The sequence below is a fragment of the Lichenostomus cassidix genome, chromosome 25, assembly GCF_008360975.1.
Source record: "Lichenostomus cassidix isolate B80296 chromosome 25, HeHo_3.0, whole genome shotgun sequence".
Lineage (NCBI taxonomy): Eukaryota > Metazoa > Chordata > Aves > Passeriformes > Meliphagidae > Lichenostomus > Lichenostomus cassidix.
Genome location: NC_139505.1, coordinates 4,000,535 through 4,018,203, shown reverse-complemented (window position 1 = coordinate 4,018,203; position 17,669 = coordinate 4,000,535). Strand labels below are relative to the sequence as shown.

The 17,669-nt window shown below is 40.4% G+C and overlaps 1 protein-coding gene across 1 annotated transcript in view; it reads right to left on the bottom strand.

Annotated features, from left to right (window-relative positions):
* PI4KB (phosphatidylinositol 4-kinase beta) overlaps positions 1-17,241 on the bottom strand; it is a 45,238-nt gene extending 27,997 nt beyond the window's left edge. Inside the window, exons 1-3 of the mRNA XM_085082675.1 lie at positions 17,156-17,241; positions 10,188-11,070; positions 943-1,170 (exon numbers count right to left, since the gene is read on the bottom strand). Of these exons, the coding sequence (XP_084938801.1) occupies positions 943-1,170; positions 10,188-11,070; positions 17,156-17,241 (1,197 nt within the window). The remainder of the gene's footprint in view (positions 1-942; positions 1,171-10,187; positions 11,071-17,155) is intronic.
* Between the last annotated feature and the right edge of the window lie 428 nt (positions 17,242-17,669).

Below are 17,669 nucleotides of genomic sequence, written 5' to 3'. Positions count from 1 at the left end.
CTTCCCACCCCAACCCCAATTCCCAACCCCAATTTCCAATCCCAGAATTCCCGTTACCTTATCCTTGGAGTTGAGCACCACGGCCTGGGAATGCAGCACTCAATTCCCACCATTCCCAACCCCAATTCCCAACCCCAATCCCACCATCCTAACCCCAATTCCCACCCGAATTCCCAAAATTCCCCGTTACCTTATCCTTGGAATTGAGCACCATGGCCTGCGAGTGCGGCACTCAACTCCCACCATTCCCAATCCTTCCCAATCCCATCCCAACCCCAATTCCCACCCCAATTCCCACAATTCCCACAAATCCCAACTACCCTATCCTTGGAATTGAGCAACACCACCTGGGAATGAGGCACCCAATTCCCATCATTCCAACCCCAATTCCCACCATTCCCAATCCCAGAAATCATCACCTCCAGCTCTCTCCCACCATTCCCAATCCTGGAATCAACACTTCCAGCATCAATCGCAATCCTGGAATCAACACCTCGACCTCTCTCCCGCCATTCCCAACCACAATTCCCACCCCAATTCCCACAATTCCCACAAATCCCAACTACCTTATCCTTGGAGTTGAGCACCATGGCCTGGGAATGAGGCACCCAATTCCCATCATCCCAACCCCAATTCCCAAAATTCCCAACTACCTTATCCTTGGAGTTGAGCACCACGGCCTGGGAATGAGGCACCCAATCCCATCATCCCAACCCCAATTCCCAAAATTCCCGTTACCTTATCCTTGGAGTTGAGCACCACGGCCTGGGAATGAGGCACCCAATCCCACCATTCCCAACCCCAATTCCCAACCCCAATCCCACCATTCCATCCCCAATTCCCACCCCAATTCCCACCTTATCCTTGGAGTTGAGCACCACGGCCTGGGAATGAGGCACCCAATCCCATCATCCCAACCCCAATTCCCAAAATTCCCGTTACCTTATCCTTGGAGTTGAGCACCACGGCCTGGGAATGCGGCACCCTGACCACGTGGTGCTCGAATCCCGCCGTCGGCAGCCAAGCCCTGGCGGGCAGCTTATGGTTGAGCAGCGACAGTTCCGAGATCAACCTCTGCGTTTTCTGCTCCTTGGTGGGAAGCGTGGCCAGCCGCTTGCCGATGGAAATCAGCGATTTGATGAATTCCCGCTCCGGAGCCAGCCGGACTGGCTGGGGATGGGAAAATTTGGGAAAAGAGGGGAAAAAAAATGAGGTGGTTTTGGTGGTTTTTTTTGAAGTGAGGTTGAGGTTTATGTGGTTTTCCCTCTTCCCTGATTTTCAATTTTCCCACCTGGATTGGCTGGAAAAGGGATAAGGAAAGGATTGGGAAAGGGTTGGAAAAGGATTGGGAAAGGATTGGGAAAGGGTTGGGAAAAGGTTGGGAAAAGGTTGGAAAAGGGTTGGGATGGAAAATAAAAAGTTTAGGGAAAAAAGTAGGAAAAGAAGTTAAAAATTGAGGTGATTTTGGTGGTTTTTCCAAGTGAGATCAGGTTTTTCTCTTTCCCTCTATCCCTGATTTTCTCTTTCCCTCTATCCCTGATTTTCCATTTTCCCTCCCCAGACTGGCCGGAAAAAAGTTGGAAAAGGATTGGAAAAGGGTTGGGATGGAAAATAAAAAGTTTGGGGGAAAAAGAAGGAAAAGTAATTAAGAAATTGAGGTGATTTTGGTGGTTTTTCAAGTGAGATTAAATTTTTGTCTTCTTCTCTTCCCCTGATTTTCAATTTTCCTGCTCCGGAGCCAGCCGGACTGGCTGGGGATGGAAAAATTGGGAAAAGAGGGGAAAAAATATAATGAGGTGGTTTTTTTTGAAGTGAGATTTTGTGTTTTTCTCTTCTGCTGATTTTCGATTTTCCCCGATTTTCAATTTTCCCTGATTTTCAATTTTCCCCACATTTCACTCTTCTCTGATTTTCTCTTTTCCCTGATTTTCCGTTTTCCCAATCCCTGGATTGGCTGGAAAAGGGTTGGGATGGAAAATAAAAGGGTTGGGATGGAAAATCGAAAGGGTTGGGATGGAAAACAAGAAGTTTGGGGAAAAAAGGAGGAAAGGAATTTAAAAATTGAAGTGATTTTGGTGGTTTTTTAAGTGAAATTGAGGTTTTGTGTTTTCTGCTCTGTTTTCAATTTTCCCGCTCCGGAGCCAGCCGGACTGGCTGGGGATGGAAAAATTTGGGAAAAAATATAAGAGGTGGTTTTGGTGATATTTTTGAGGGGAGTTTTTGTGTTTTCTGCTGATTTTCAATTTTCCCCGCATTTCCCTCTTCCCTGATTTTCAATTTTCCCTGATTTTCCATTTTCCCAATCCCTGGATTGGCTAGAAAAGGGATAAGGAAAGGATCGGGAAAGGATTGGAAAAGGATTGGAAAAGGATTAGAAAAGGGTTGGAAAAGGGTTGGAAAAGGGTTGGAAAAGTTTGGGGAAAAAGGAGGAAAATTGAGGTGATTTTAGTGTTTTTTTCAGCAAGATCAAGTTTTTGTCTTTCTCTTTTCCCTGATTTTCAGTTTTCCCCACATTTCCCTCTTCCCTGATTTTCTCTTTTCCCTGATTTTCCATTTTCCCAATCCCTGGATTGGCTGGAAAAGGGTTGGGATGGAAAATCAAAAGGGTTGGGATGGAAAATAAAAAGTTTTGGGGAAAAAGAAGGAAAAGGAGTTCGGAAATTGAAGTGATTTTGGTGGTTTTTTTGAAGTGAGATTGAGTTTTTTGTGGTTTTCTCTTCCCTGATTTTCAATTTTCCCTGGAAAATTGGCTGGAAAAGGGATAAGGAAAAGGTTGGGAAAGGATTGGGAAAAGATTGGAAAAGGGTTGGAAAAGGATTGGGAAAGGGTTGGAAAAGGGAATGAAAAGTTTGGGGGGAAAAGGAGGAAAATTGAGATGATTTTAGTGTTTTTTTTCAGCAAGATCAAGTTTTCGTCTTTCTCTTTTCCCTGATTTTCAGTTTTCCCCACATTTCTCTTTTCCCTGATTTTCTCTTTTCCCACCCCAGATTGGCTGGAAAAGGGTTGGAATGGAAAATAAAAGTTTGGGGAAAAAAGGAGGAAAAGTAATTAAGAAATTGAGGTGATTTTGGTGGTTTTTTTTGAAGTGAGATTGAGTTTTTCTGGTTTTCTCTTCCCTGATTTTCAATTTTCCCTGGAAAATTGGCTGGAAAAGGGATAAGGAAAGGGTTGGAAAAGGATTGGAAAAGGATTGGAAAAGTTTGGGGAAAAAGGAGGAAAATTGAGATGATTTTAGTGTTTTTTTCAGCGAGATCAAGTTTTTGTCTTTCTCTTTTCCCTGATTTTCAATTTTCCCCACATTTCACTCTTCCCTGATTTTCTCTTTTCCCAATCCCTGGATTGGTTGGAAAAGGGTTGGGATGGAAAATCAAAAGGGTTGGGATGGAAAATAAAAAGTTTTGGGAAAAAAAGGAGGAAAAGTAATTAAGAAATGGAGGTGATTTTGGTGGTTTTTTAAGTGAGATTGAGGTTTTGTGTTTTCTGCTGATTTTCAATTTTCCCGCTCCGGAGCCAGCTGGACTGGCTGGGGATGGAAAAATTTGGGAGAAGAGGGGAAAAAATGAGGTGGTTTTGGTGGTTTTTTTGAAGTGAGGTTGAGGTTTTTGTGGTTTTCTCTTCTGCTGATTTTCGATTTTCCCCGATTTTCAATTTTCCCTGATTTTCCCTTTTCCCTGATTTTCCTTGATTTTCAATTTTCCCCACATTTCTCTCTTCCCTGATTTTCAATTTTCCCTGATTTTCCCTGATTTTCTCTTTTCCCAATCCGTGGATTGGCTGGAAAAGGGTTGGGATGGAAAATCAAAAGGGTTGGGATTGGGAATGAAAAGTTTGGGGAAAAGAGGGAAAAAAAATGGAGGTGATTTTGGTGGTTTTTTGAAGTGAGGTTTTGTGGTTTTCTCTTCTGCTGATTTTCGATTTTCCCTGATTTTGAATTTTCCCCACATTTCCCTCTTCCATGATTTTCCCTTTTCCCAATCTCTGGATTGGCTGGAAAATGGTTGAAATGGAAAATAAAAGGGTTGGGATGAAAAATTTTAATTTTCCCAATCCCTGGATTGCCTGGAAAAGGGATAAGGAAAGGGTTGGAAAAGGTTGGAAAAGGGAATGAAAAGTTTGGGGGGAAAAGAAGGAAAAGGAGTTCAGAAATGGAGGTGATTTTGGTGATTTTTCGAGCGAGATTGAGTTTTTTGGGTTTTTCTCTTCCCTGATTTTCAATTTTCCCTGGAAAATTGGCTGGAAAAGGGATAAGGAAAGGGTTGGGAAAGGGTTGGAAAAGGATTGGAAAAGGGTTGGAAAAGGGAATAAAAGGTTTGGGGGGAAAAGGAGGAAAATTGAGATGATTTTAGTGTTTTTTTCAGCGAGATCAAGTTTTTGTCTTTCTCTTTTCCCTGATTTTCAATTTTCCCCACATTTCCCTCTTCCCTGATTTTCTCTTTTCCCTGATTTTCTCTTTTCCCAATCCCTGGATTGGCTGGAAAAGGGTTGGGATGGAAAATAAAAGGGTTGGGATGGAAAAAAAAAGTTTGGGGAAAAAAGGAGGAAAAGGAGTTCAGAAATGGAAGTGATTTTGGTGGTTTTTTTTGAAGTGAGATTGAGTTTTTTGTGATTTTCTCTTCCCTGATTTTCAATTTTCCCCACATTTTCTTCTTCCCTGATTTTCCCTTTTCCCAATCTCTGGATTGGCTGGAAAATGGTTGAAATGGAAAATAAAAGGGTTGGGATGAAAAATTTTAATTTTCCCAATCCCTGGATTGCCTGGAAAAGGGATAAGGAAAGGGTTGGAAAAGGTTGGAAAAGGGAATGAAAAGTTTGGGGGGAAAAAGAAGGAAAAGGAGTTCAGAAATGGAGGTGATTTTGGTGATTTTTCGAGCGAGATTGAGTTTTTTGGGTTTTTCTCTTCCCTGATTTTCAATTTTCCCTGGAAAATTGGCTGGAAAAGGGATAAGGAAAAGGTTGGAAAAGGATTGGAATTTGGGGGGAAAAAGAGGAAAAAGAGGTGATTTTGGTGGTTTTTTAAGTGAGATTAAATTCCTGCATTTCTCTCTTCCCTGATTTTCAGTTTTCCCTGATTTTCTCTTTTCCATGATTTTCTCTTTTCACACCCCAGACTGGCTGAAAAATGAGTGGAATGGAAAATAAAAAGTTTGGAAAAGGTTTGGGATGGAAAATAAAAATTCCCTAGGCTGGAATCCTGAACTACAAATTCCCACTGGGAATCGTGGAGGGAAAAAATCCCAAAAAAAACATGGAAAAAAAAGGGAAAAAACTCATAAAAATCAGGAATTCGATTGGAATTTTTAAGGAAAAAAAATTGAGAAAAAAAGGAAGAATTAAAGGAATAAATCAAGGAATGATTGGTGGGAAAAAAATAGGGAAAAAAGGGAATAAAATCCAAAAAAAAAAGGAAATCAATTCCATCTGGAGGAGAATTTTGGGAATGAAATTCCAAGGAAAAACAGCATTTCCTCTTCCCTCTGGAAAATGGTGGAAAACCATCAGGAATATTCCCAGAATTCCAGAGGAAATGGAGGAAATTCTGATTTTCCTGAGTATAAAAAAAAGGAACTTACGGCAGCCAAGGATTTCTCCAGGCTTTCCGTACTCGAGGAGAATTCCTGGGAAAAAGTGGGGAAAACTGGAATTTTTCAGGAATTTTTGGGGATTTTTTGGGAATTTTTGGGGAATTTTGGGAAATTTTTTGAATTTTTTGGGGAATTTTTGGGATTTTTTGGAATTTTTTGAGGATTTTTGGGGGATTTTTGGGAATTTTTGGGAATTTTTGGGAATTTTTTTTATTTTTGGGGAATTTTTGGGAATTTTTTTGGAATTTTTGGGGAATTTTTTGGAATTTTTTTCGAATTTTTTGGGAATTTTTGGGAACTTACAGCAGCCAAGGATTTCTCCAGGCTTTCCGTACTCGAGGAGAATTCCTGGGAAAAAGTGGGAAAAACTGGAATTTTTGGGGAATTTTTCAGGGATTTTTTTTTGATTTTTGGGAATTTTGGGGGATTTTTGGGGAATTTTTTTTGGAATTTTTTGGGAGGTTTTTGGGAATTTTTTGGGATTTTTTTTGGAAATTTTGGGGAATCTTTTTGGAATTTTTGGGAGATTTTTGGGATTTTTTTTGAAATTTTGGGGAATTTTTTTGGAAATTTTTTGGAAATTTTGGGGAATCTTTTTGGAATTTTGGGGGACTGTTTTTGGAATTTTTGGGAACTTACAGCAGCCAAGGATTTCTCCAGGCTTTCCGTACTCGAGGAGAATTCCTGGGGAAAAGTGGGGAAAACTGGAATTTTTGGGGAATTTTTTGGGGATTTTTTTGGAATTTTTTGGGAATTTTGGGAAATTTTTTGAATTTTTTGGGGAATTTTTTTGATTTTTTGGAATTTTTTGAGGATTTTTGGGGGATTTTTAGGGAATTTTTTGGAAATTTTGGGGGAAATTTTGGGAAATTTTTTGGGAAATTTTTAGAGTTTGGGGAATTTGGGGACTTTTTGGGAATTTTTTTGGAATTTTTGGGGAATTTTCTGGGATTTTTTTGGGATTTTAAAAAATTTTGGGGGAATTTTTTTTAATTTTTGGGGGAATTTTTGGGGATTTTTTAGGGATTTTTTGGGGACTATTTGACTATTTTGGGAATTTTGGGGGAATTTGGGGCGAATTTTTTTGGAATTCTTTTGGAATTTTTTGGGGATTTTTTTTGAATTTTCTGGGAATTTTGGGGATTTTGGAAATTGTTTTGAATTCTTGGGAAATGTTTTTGAAATTTTTTGGAATTTTTGGGGATTTTTTTAAAAATTTTTTGGGGGAATTTGATTTTTTTTTTCCAAAGAGGGAAAAAAAGGGAGTAAGAGGAATTTTTTAGCTCCAAATTTTAACACTTTTCGGGTTTTTGGGGGGATTTTTTGTTGGAATTTTGTGGGAATTTTTGGCCTCTGGAAGTTTGGGAATTCCTGCAGGGAAAATTCCGTGGATTTTGGAGGGAATTGGGAAGGAAATGGGGAAGATTGGAGAGAGAAATTCCCACAAAATTCATGGATTTTTCCTGGTTTTCTGAGCATGAAATTCCAAAAAAATTCCCGGATTTTTCCCAGTTTTCCAAGAGATAAATTCCCATAAAATTCCCAGACTTTTCCTGATTTTCCAAACACAAAATTCCCAGAAAATTCCCATATTTTCCTGGTTTTCTGAGAGTTAAATTCCCACAAAATTCCCAGATTTTTCCTTGTTTTCCAAGACTTAAATTCCCACAAAATTCCCAGATTTTTCCTTGTTTTCCAAGTGCTAAAATCCCACAAAATTCCCAGATTTTTCCCTCTTTTCCAAACAAAAAATTCCTACAAAATTCATGGATATTTCCCTCTTTTCCAAACGCAAAATTCATGGATTTTTCCCTCTTTTCCAAACACAAAATTCCCACAATTTTCCCGGATTTTTCTCTGTTTTCCAAAAGTTAAATTCCCACAAAATTCCCGGATTTTTCCTGATTTTCCAAGCATGAAATTCCCAAAAAGTTCATGGATTTTTCCCAGTTTTCTGAGCGTTAAATTCCCACAAAATCCTTGGATATTTCTTGGTGTTCTGAGAGTTAAATTCCCACAAAATTCCCAGATTTTTCCCAGTTTTCCAAGCACTAAATTCCCACAAAATCCTTGGATTTTTCTCGGTGTTCTGAGAGTTAAATTCCCACAAAATTCCCACTTGGAAAACCCCAAATTTTACCAAAAAAACCCCCAAATTTTACCAGGAAAATTCCAAATTTTCCCACAAAAATCCCATATTTTCTGAGATTTACCTCCTCCTCACTCACCATCCTCTTCAAATTCCTCCCCAAACTGACAGAAACGTTTCCTGGGATTTTCCCAGGAAAATCCCAAATTTTACCAAGAAAATCTCAAATTCTACCAGGAAAATCCCAAATTCTACCAGGAAAATCTTGAATTTTACCAGAAAAACCCCAAATTTTCCTGGAAAAAACCCAAATTTGACCAGGAAAATCCCAAATTCTACCAGGAAAATCCTAAGTTTTACCAGGAAAATCTCAAATTTTACCAGGAAAATCCCAAATTTTACCAGGAAAATCCTAAATTTTACCAGGAAAATCTCAAATTTTACCAGGAAAATCCCAAATTTTCCTGGAAAAAACTCAAATTTGACCAGGAAAATCCCAAATTTTACCAAGAAAATCTCAAATTCTACCAGGAAAAAGCCAACTTTTAGCAGGAAAATCCTAAATTCTACCAGGAAAATCTTGAATTTTACCAGAAAAATCCCAAATTTTCCTGGAAAAAACCCAAATTTGACGAGGAAAATCCCAAATTCTACCAGGAAAATCCTAAGTTTTACCAGGAAAATCCCAAATTTTCCTGGAAAAAACCCAAATTTGACCAGGAAAATCCAAAATTTGACCAGGAAAAATCCCAACTTTTACCAGGAAAATCCTCAATTCTACCAGGAAAATCCTAAATTTTACCAGGAAAATCCCAAATTTTCCTGGAAAAAACCCAAAATTGACGAGGAAAATCCCAAATTTTACCAGGAAAATCCTCAATTCTACCAGGAAAATCTTAAATTTTACCAGGAAAATCCCAAATTTTACCAGAAAAATCCCAAATTTTACCAGGAAAATCCCAACTTTTACCAGGAAAATCCCAAATTTGACCAGGAAAATCCCAAATTTTCCCAGAAAAAACCCCAAATTTTATCTTCTCCTTGCTCTCCACCTTCGGATTACTCGCCATCTGAAAATCTCAACTTTTACCAGGAAAAAGCCAAATTTTCCTAGAAAAATCCCAACTTTTACCAGGAAAACCCCGAATTTTCCCAGAAAAAGCCCAGATTTTCCTGGAAAACCCCCAAATTTTATCTTCTCCTCACTCTCCACTTTCAGATTACTCGCCGTCTGAAAATCCCAGATTTTACCAGGAAAATCTCGAATTTCACCATAAAAACCTCAAATTTTACCAGGAAAATCACAAATTTTCCCCCAAAAAATCCCAAATTTTACCAGGAAAAACACAAATTTTACCACCAAAAAAAAATCCAAATTTTACCATAAAAATCTCAAATTTTCTCACGAAAACGCCAAATTTTACCAGGAAAATGCCAAATTTTACCAGGAAAATGCCAACCTTTCCTGGAAAAAACTCAGATTTTCCTGGAAAAATCCCAAATTCTACCTCCTCCTCACTCTCCACCTTGGGATTACTCGCTGTCTGAAAACCTCAAATTTTACCAGGAAAAACACATATTTTACCAGGAAAATCCTGAATTTCACCATAAAAACTCCAAATTTTCCCAGAAAAATCCCAAATTCGACCAGGAAAATCCCAAATTCTCTCAGGAAAACCCCAAATTTTCCTGAAAAAATCCCAAATTTTACCAGAAAAATCCCAAATTTTACCTCCTCCTGAGTTTCCACCTTCAGATTACTTGCCGTCCAAAAATCCCAAATTTTACCACAAAAACCCACAAATTTTCCAAGAAAAACCCCAAATTTTCCCAGAAAAATCTCATATTTAACCAGAAAAACCCCAAATTTTACTAAAAAAAACCCGAATTTCCCCATAAAATCCCCAAATTTTCCCAACTTTACCTCCTCCTCACTCTCCACTTTGGGATTACTCGCCGTCCTCTTCAAGTTACTCCCCAGACTGACCGACACCGTGGCGTCCGACTTGGACCTCTGGTGAGTCCTTTTGGACGGCGACGCCAACATTCCCCATCCCCATTGGGCCAGAAAACCCCAAATTCTACCGGCAAAATCCTAAATTCTACCAGGAAAATCCCAAATTCTACCAGGAAAATCCCAAATTTTACCAGCAAAATCCCAAATTTTACCAGCAAAATCCCAAATTCTACCAGGAAAATCCTAAATTTTACCTGGAAAATCCCAAATTTTCCTGGAAAAATTCCAAATTTTCCAGGAAAAACCCCAAATTTTATCTTCTCCTTGCTCTCCACCTTCGGATTACTCACCGTCCAAAAATCCCAAATTTTACCAGGAAAACCCCAAATTTTGCTAGGAAAGTCCCAAATTTGACCAAGAATATCCCAAATTCTGCCAGGAAAACCCCAAATTTTACCAAGAAAATCTCAATTTTTATCGCAAAAACCCCAAATTTTGCTTAAAAAATCCCAAATTTTCCCAGAAAAATTCCAAATTTCCCCAAAAACCCCGAATTTACCTCCTCCTCACTCTCCACTTTGGGATTACTCGCCGTCCTCTTCAAGTTACTCCCCAGACTGACCGACACCGTGGCGTCCGACTTGGACCTCTGGTGAGTCCTTTTGGACGGCGACGCCGCCATCGCCGCCATCGCCGTCGTCTCCCCCGCCGCCAAGCCGCCTCCTCCCAACCCTCCCGGATTCTCCCTCTTCTTCCCAGAGGGTTTTAACTCATCAGAAAGGATCAACCTGCGGAGTTTGGTGCCTCTGGAGTGGCGCTGGGTGGAGATGTGCATGTCGGAGGAGTAAGCGCCGAGGAGGAGAGCGCACTGGAGGGAAAAATCCAAACTCTGCCGGCAGCGGTGAACGATGTACGGCTTGATGGCGTCTCCGACATCCTCATCCATGTGGATGTACATATTCAAGAGCTGCGGGAGGTAAAAATCCACGTCCTCGTTGCGGAAGCAGAACAACCTGTTCCCGATGTACGCCTGCACGCCGGGCTCTTTGGAATTGTAAAGGTAGGAGATGGCCATGGAGATGTCGAAAAGTTTGGATTCGAACAGTCGGAGCAGCCAGGATTGCTTGGCTTGGTGGTTTTTTTGCCGTTTGCGCGCCGAGCGGGAGCCGCCGGAACTCTCCTCGTCCTCCTCGCGGATTTGGGATGAGGATTCGTCGTCCAGGCAGCGGATTTGGTAGTTTTCCCCGTTGGGGATTGGGGTTGGAGAGGTGTGGAGGAGTTTGACTTTTTGCAGGACTTCCTCGCAGGCTTTTTTGGCGACTTCGGGGTCGATGAGGGAGAGCTCGGCGGGTCCTTCCGAGATGACGCTGAGGGGAGAGCCGCCAGGGGGAGCTGCGGAGTCGGCAGGGGGAGAGGGAGGGGAGGAGGCCATGGTGCTGCTGGTGGGGAGGATTAGAGCTGGGAATAAAACAGAAAAATTGATTAGAAGTTGGGAAAAAATTGGGAAAAAGTTGGGGAAAAATTGGGAAAAAGTTGGGGAAAAATTGGGGAAAGATTGGGGGAAAATTTGAGGAAAAAATGGGGAAAATTTGGGGAAAATTGGGAAAAATTGGGGGAAAATTGGGGAAAAATTGGGGGAAAATTGGGGAAAATTGGGGAAAATTGGGGAAAAATTGGGAAAAATTGGGGAAAAATTGGGGAAAAATTGGGGAAAAATTGGGGAAAAATTGGGGAAAAATTGGGATTTCGGAGAGGAAAAATTGGGATTAAGGATGGGATTCGAGAGGAGAAGAAGTGGAGAGGTGGTGAGGCTTAGAGTTGGGAAAAAAGTTTATTAAAAATTGGGAAAAAATGAATTAAAAATTGGGATTTCAGAGGGGAAAAATTTGGATTTGGGAGGAGATTCAAGATGGGATTTGAGAGGAGAAGTGGAGGAGTGGTGAGGATTAGAGCTGGGAAAAGGCAAAAAAATTGGGAAAAAATTGGATTAGAGATGGAGATTTGAGATGGGATTTGAGAGGAGGAGAAGTAGAGGAGTTGCAGGACTGAAAAATGGGGGGAAAATGGGAAAAATTGGGAGAAAATGAGGAAAAACTGGGAGAAAAATGGGAAAATTTGGATTAGGAATTGGATTGGAGAGAAGTGGAGAGGTGGCGAGGCTTAGATTTGGGAAAATAATTGGGAAAAAATTGATTAGAAGTTGGGAAAAAATTGATTAAAAATTGATTAAGAATTGGGAAAAAGTTGATGAAAAATTGGGAAAAAATTGATAAAAAATTGGGAAAACATTGACTAAAATATTGATTAAAAATTAGGATTAGGGAGGAGATTCAAGATGGGATTTGAGAGGAGAAGTGGAGAGGTGGTGAGGCTTAGAGTTGGGAAAATGGGAAAAAATTGATTAAAAATTGGGAAAAAGTTGGGAAAGAATTGATTAAAAATTGGGATTTGGGATTGGATTTGAGAGGAGGAGATGTGGAGGAGTTGCAGGATTGAAAGATGGGGAAAACGTGGAAAATTTGGGAGAAAAATGGGAAAAATTTGGGAGAAAAATGGGGAAAAAATGGGAGAAAAATGGGAAAAATTTGGGAGAAAAATGGGGAAAAAATGGGAGAAAAATGGGAAAAATTTGGGAGAAAAATGGGGGAAAAATGGGATTGGGAATGGAGTTTTTTCCCTATTAATTTAGGATTTTTCCCTATTAATTAAAGATTTTTTCCCTGTTAATTTAGGATTTTTCCCTATTTAACATTTTTCCCTATTAATTAAAGATTTTTCCCTATTAATTAAAGATTTTTCCCTATTAATTAAAGATTTTTCCCTATTATTTTTTTTCCCCTTTTAACATTTTTCTCCATTAATTCAAGATTTTCCCTTTAAATTCACCATTTTTCCCTATTAATTCAAACCTTTCCCTGACTAATTTCAGATTTTTTCCAACATCCCTTGATTTTTCCCATTCCCAAAAAAATAACAGAATAAGGAAAAAAAAAAAAGGAAATAAAAATAAAGAAATAAAAATAAGGAATAAAAATAAGGAATAAAAATACAGAATAAAAATAAGAAATAAAAATAAGAAATAAAAATAAGAAATTACAATAAGGAGTAAAAATAAGGAATAAAAAGAAGGAATAAAAAGAAGGAATAAAAATAAGGAAAAAAATAAGAAAAAATAAGGAATAAAAATGAGGAAATAAAAATAAATAAGGAATAAAAATAAGGAATAAAAATAAGGAATAAAAATAAGGAATAAAAATAAGGAATAAAAAGAAATAAAAAATAATGAAATAAAAAAAAGGAATAAAAATAAGGAATAAAAATAAGGAATAAAAGTAAGGAATAAAAATAAGGAATAAAAATAAATTAAAAAATAAAAAGAAGGAATAAAAATCAGGAATAAAAATAAGGAAATAAAAATAAGAAACAAAAATAAGGAATAAAAAAGGAAATAAAAAAGGAAATAAAAATAAGGAATAAATATAAGGAATAAAAATTTTAAAAAAATAAAAAAAAGGAATAAAAACAAGGAATAAAACCAAGGAAATCCTCAGGAATTCTCCTCAAAAATTCCAACTGAATCACCCCAAAATCCACTTTCCCTTTTTTTTTCCCTCTTTTTTTCCCAAGAAATCCCAATTTTGACCAAAGTCCAACATTCAGAGCTCCAAATCCCACATGCCTGACATTTTTCCACCTCTTAAATCCCAAAAAATCCCCAAGGCAGCCGAAAAAACAACCCCAGGTGCTCCAATTTTTAACAAAAATCCCAAAAAAAAAGGTGGAAATTTGGGATTGGGAGGTGGGAAAAAATCACACGAAGTTTTTGTGGAAATTCTTTGTTTCTAGGGGAAAAAAATTTGGTTTTTTGGTTTTTTCCAAATGGAAAAAAGGTGGGAAAAAGCTGGAATTTTTCCAAATGGAAAAAAGGTGGGAAAAAGCTGGAAAAAATCAGGATAAAAGGCAGGAATTCATATTCCAATATTCCCTTTATTTCTGCAAATTCCCTGTTTCCAGGTGGTTGGATTTCCTTTTTTCCAAGTGGAAAAAAGCTGGGAAAATCAGGAAAAAAAGCAGGAAAACCACATTCCCACAATTTGTGCAAATTCCCTGTTTCCAGGTGTTTGGGGTTTTGGTTTTTTTGGTTTTTTCCAAATGGAAAAAAGGTGGAAAAAGGCTGGAAAAAAGCTGCAAAAATCGGGAAAAAATCAGGATAAAAGGCAGAGATCCACATTCCAATATTCCCATTTATTTCTGCAAATTCCCTGTTTCCAGGTGGTTGGTTTTTGGTTTTTTCCAAGTGGAAAAAAGCTGGAAAAAAGCAGGAAGTCACATTCCCAGCTGGATCCCAAGGGCAGCTGATCCAAGCATGAACTCTGAACTTTGGGATCATAAATTATCCAGGAAATCGGGAGAAGAAATCACCTGGGAATTCCAGGTAATTCCCAGAATTCCAGGAGTTGGAATAACCCAGGAATTCCAGAAGAAATCACCCGGAATTTCAGGAAAATTCACTCAGAATTTCAGGAGTTGGGATAACCCAAGAATTCCAGGAGCAGAAATCATCCAGGAATTCCTGAAGAAATCATCCCGAATTTTGGGAGAAGAAATCATCTGGAATTTCAGCAGAAGAAATCATCCAGAATTCCAGAAGAAATCACCTGGAATTTCAGGAAAATTCACTCAGAATTCCAGGAGTTGGGATAACCCAGGAATTCCAGGAGCAGAAATCATCCAGGATTTCCAGAAGAAATCATCCAGAATTTCAGGAGCAGAAATCATCCAGGAATTCCAGGAGCAGAAATCATCCAGGATTTCCAGAAGAAATCATCCAGAATTTCAGGAGCAGAAATCATCCAGGAATTCCAGGAAAATTCTCCCAGAATTTCGGGAGTTGGGATAACCCAGGAATTTCAGGAGCAGAAATCATCCAGAATTTTGGGAGCAGAAATCACCCGGAATTCCAGGAAAATTCACCCAGAATTTCAGGGGTTGGGATAACCCAGGAATTCCAGGAGCAGAAATCATCCATAATTCCAGGAGCAGAAATCATCCAGAATTTCAGGAGCAGAAATCATCCAGAATTTTGGGAGAATAGATCACCCAGAATTTCAGGAGCAGAAATCATCCAGGAATTCCAGGAAAATTCTCCCAGAATTTTGGGAGTAGGGATAACCCAGGAATTCCAGGAGCAGCAACCACCCACGAATTCCAGGAAAATTCCCCCAGAATTTCAGGGGTTGGGATAATCCAGGAATTCCAGGATTATTTTTTAATTTCCAGGAGCAGAAATCATCCAGAATTTCAGGAAAAATCATCCAGAATTCCAGGAAAATTCACCCAGAATTTCAGGGGTTGGGATAACCCAGGAATTCCAGGAGCAGAAATCATCCAGAATTCCACAAAAATTCCCCCAGAATTTTGGGGGTTGGGATAACCCAGGAATTCCAGGAGCAGAAATCATCCAGGATTTCAGGAGCAGAAATCATCCAGGAATTCCAGGAAAATTCCCCCAGAATTTCCTGGATAACCCAGGAATTCCAGGAGCAGATCCATGGGATCCACAGCAGGAATGACTCCAAAGAAATCCCAAAGAAATCCAAATCCCAAAAACTCTCCCAGCACTGGAAAAAAATCTGGAAAATCCCCTTTTTCACCCAATTATTCCCCTTATGAATTACAGGGAAATGTGGAAAATAAAACTCATCCAGAACCTGGGAAAAAAGCTGGAAAATCCCTTTTTCCACTCAGTTATTCCCTAGAAACAAAACTCTTCCAGAACCTGGAAAAAAAGCTGGAAAATCCCTTTTTCTACCCAGTTATTCCCTAAAAACAAAACTCTTCTAGAACCTGGAAAAAAAGCTGGAAAATCCCTTTTTCCACTCAGTTATTCCCTAGAAACAAAACTCTTCCAGAACCTGGAAAAAAAGCTGGAAAATCCCCTTTTCCACCCAGCTATTCCCTCAGAGATTACAGGGAAATGTGGGAAATAAAGGGGGAATTAAACGTGATTATTTCTCATTATTGAACTTCCCACCAAGTTTTTCCAAGGGGAAAAAATTCCCGAGGGGATCCCAATTTAAGTAACATCCCTGGAATTTTTAATTTAATTTAATTTGATTTTAATTTAAGGGAGGATTTTGGGCAATTCCAGAACCCCCAGGGGGAAGGGGGAAGAAGGATTGGCAAAGGTTTATGAGGGAAAAAAACTGGGAAAAAGGTCTGGAAAAGGAATTTCGCCATTTCCAGAGGGGAATAAAGGTTTGGGGAGGAAAAGGAGGAGGAAAAGGAAAATTTGAGGTACTTGGGGAAGGATTGAAAAAGATTTGTGAGGGAAAAAAAAGTGGAAAAAGGTCTGGAAAAGGAATTTAGCCACTTGCAGAGGGGGATAAAGGTTTGGGAAGTTAATCCATAGGAAAAGGAGGAGGAAAAGGAAAATTCGTGAGGGAAAAAAAATGGGAAAAAGGTCTGGAAAAGGAATTGCGCCACTTGCAGAGGGGGATAAAGGTTTGGGAAGTTAATCTTTGGAAAAGGGAGGAGGAAAAGGAAAATTTGAGGTACTTGGGGAAGGATTGGTAAAGATTTGTGAGGGGAAAAAAACTGGAAAAAAGGAATTTCGCCACTTGCAGAGGAGGATAAAGGTTTGGGGAGTTAATCCATGGGAAAAGGAGGAGGAAAAGGAAAATTTGAGGTACTTGGGGAAGGATTGGCAAAGATTTGTGAGGGAAAAAAAATTGAAGAAAGGTTTGGAAAAGGAATTTCGCCACTTCTAGAAGGGGATAAAGGTTTGGGGAGTTAATCCTTGGGAAAAGGAGGAGGAAAAGGAAAATTCGTGAGGGAAAAAAAATGGGAAAAAGGTCTGGAAAAGGAATTGCGCCACTTGCAGAGGGGGATAAAGGTTTGGGGAGTTAATCTTTGGAAAAGGGAGGAGGAAAAGGAAAATTTGAGGTACTTGGGGAAGGATTGGCAAAGATTCGTGAGGAAAAAAAAAACTGGGAAAAAGGTCTGGAAAAGGAATTTCGCCACTTCTAGAAGGGGATAAAGGTTTGGGGAGTTAACTCTTGGGAAAAGGAGGAGGAAAAGGAAAATTTGAGGTACTTGGGGAAGGATTGGTAAAGATTTGTGAGGGAAAAAAAAGCGGAAAAAGGTCTGGAAAATGAACTGCGGCATTTGCAGAGGGGGATAAAGGTTTGGGGAGTTAATCTTTGGGAAAAGGAGGAGGAAAAGGTTGGGATTTGGGTGAGGGAGGGAAGGATCGGCAAAGCTTCGTGAGGGAAAAAAAACTGGAAAAAGGGCTGGAAAAGGAATTGCGCCACTTGCAGAGTGGGATAAAGGTTTGGGGAGTTAATTCTTGGGAAAAGGAGAAGAAAAAGGAGGAGGAAAAGGAGGAGGAAAAGGGAAATTTGAGGTACCTGGGGAGGGATCGGCAAAGCTTCGTGAGGGAAAAAAACTGGAAAAAAGGTCTGGAAAAGGAATTGCGCCACTTGCAGAGAGGGATAAAGGTTCGGGGAGCAAAAGGAGGAGGAAAAGGTTGGGATTTGAGGTACCTGGAGCGATCTCATCCCGCGCGGCTCCGCTCGGCCAGCCCGGCCCTCAGGCCGGCCAGGGAAGCTCATCCCGGGCAGCGGCAGCTTCGCTGAGGGGAAAAGGCGGAAAAACGCCCCGGAATGAGGAGAATTCCTCCCGAGCTCCCTGCGCCACGGAGAGGAGGCCGCGGGGGGAAGAGGAGGAGGAGGAGGAGGAGGATAAGAAGGAGGAGGAGGAGGCGACACGGAGCGGCCGCGGAACCGCCGGGGGGGACCGGGCTGAGGGGGAAGCGGAGGAGGCCGCGGAGGGGATGCGGCGGGGCCGGGCTCACCTCGGCGGGCCGGGGAGGAGCGGGGCCGGGGGGAGAGGAGCGGAGGGGCCGGAAGGGGTCGGAGGAGCGGAGCGGGGCCGCTCGGAGCGGAGCGGGGCCGGCGGAGAGGAGCGGAGCGGAGCCGCTCGGAGCCTCCGCAGGCCCGGCCCGCCTCCGCCTCACGGCGCTGAGGGCCGCCGCGCACAG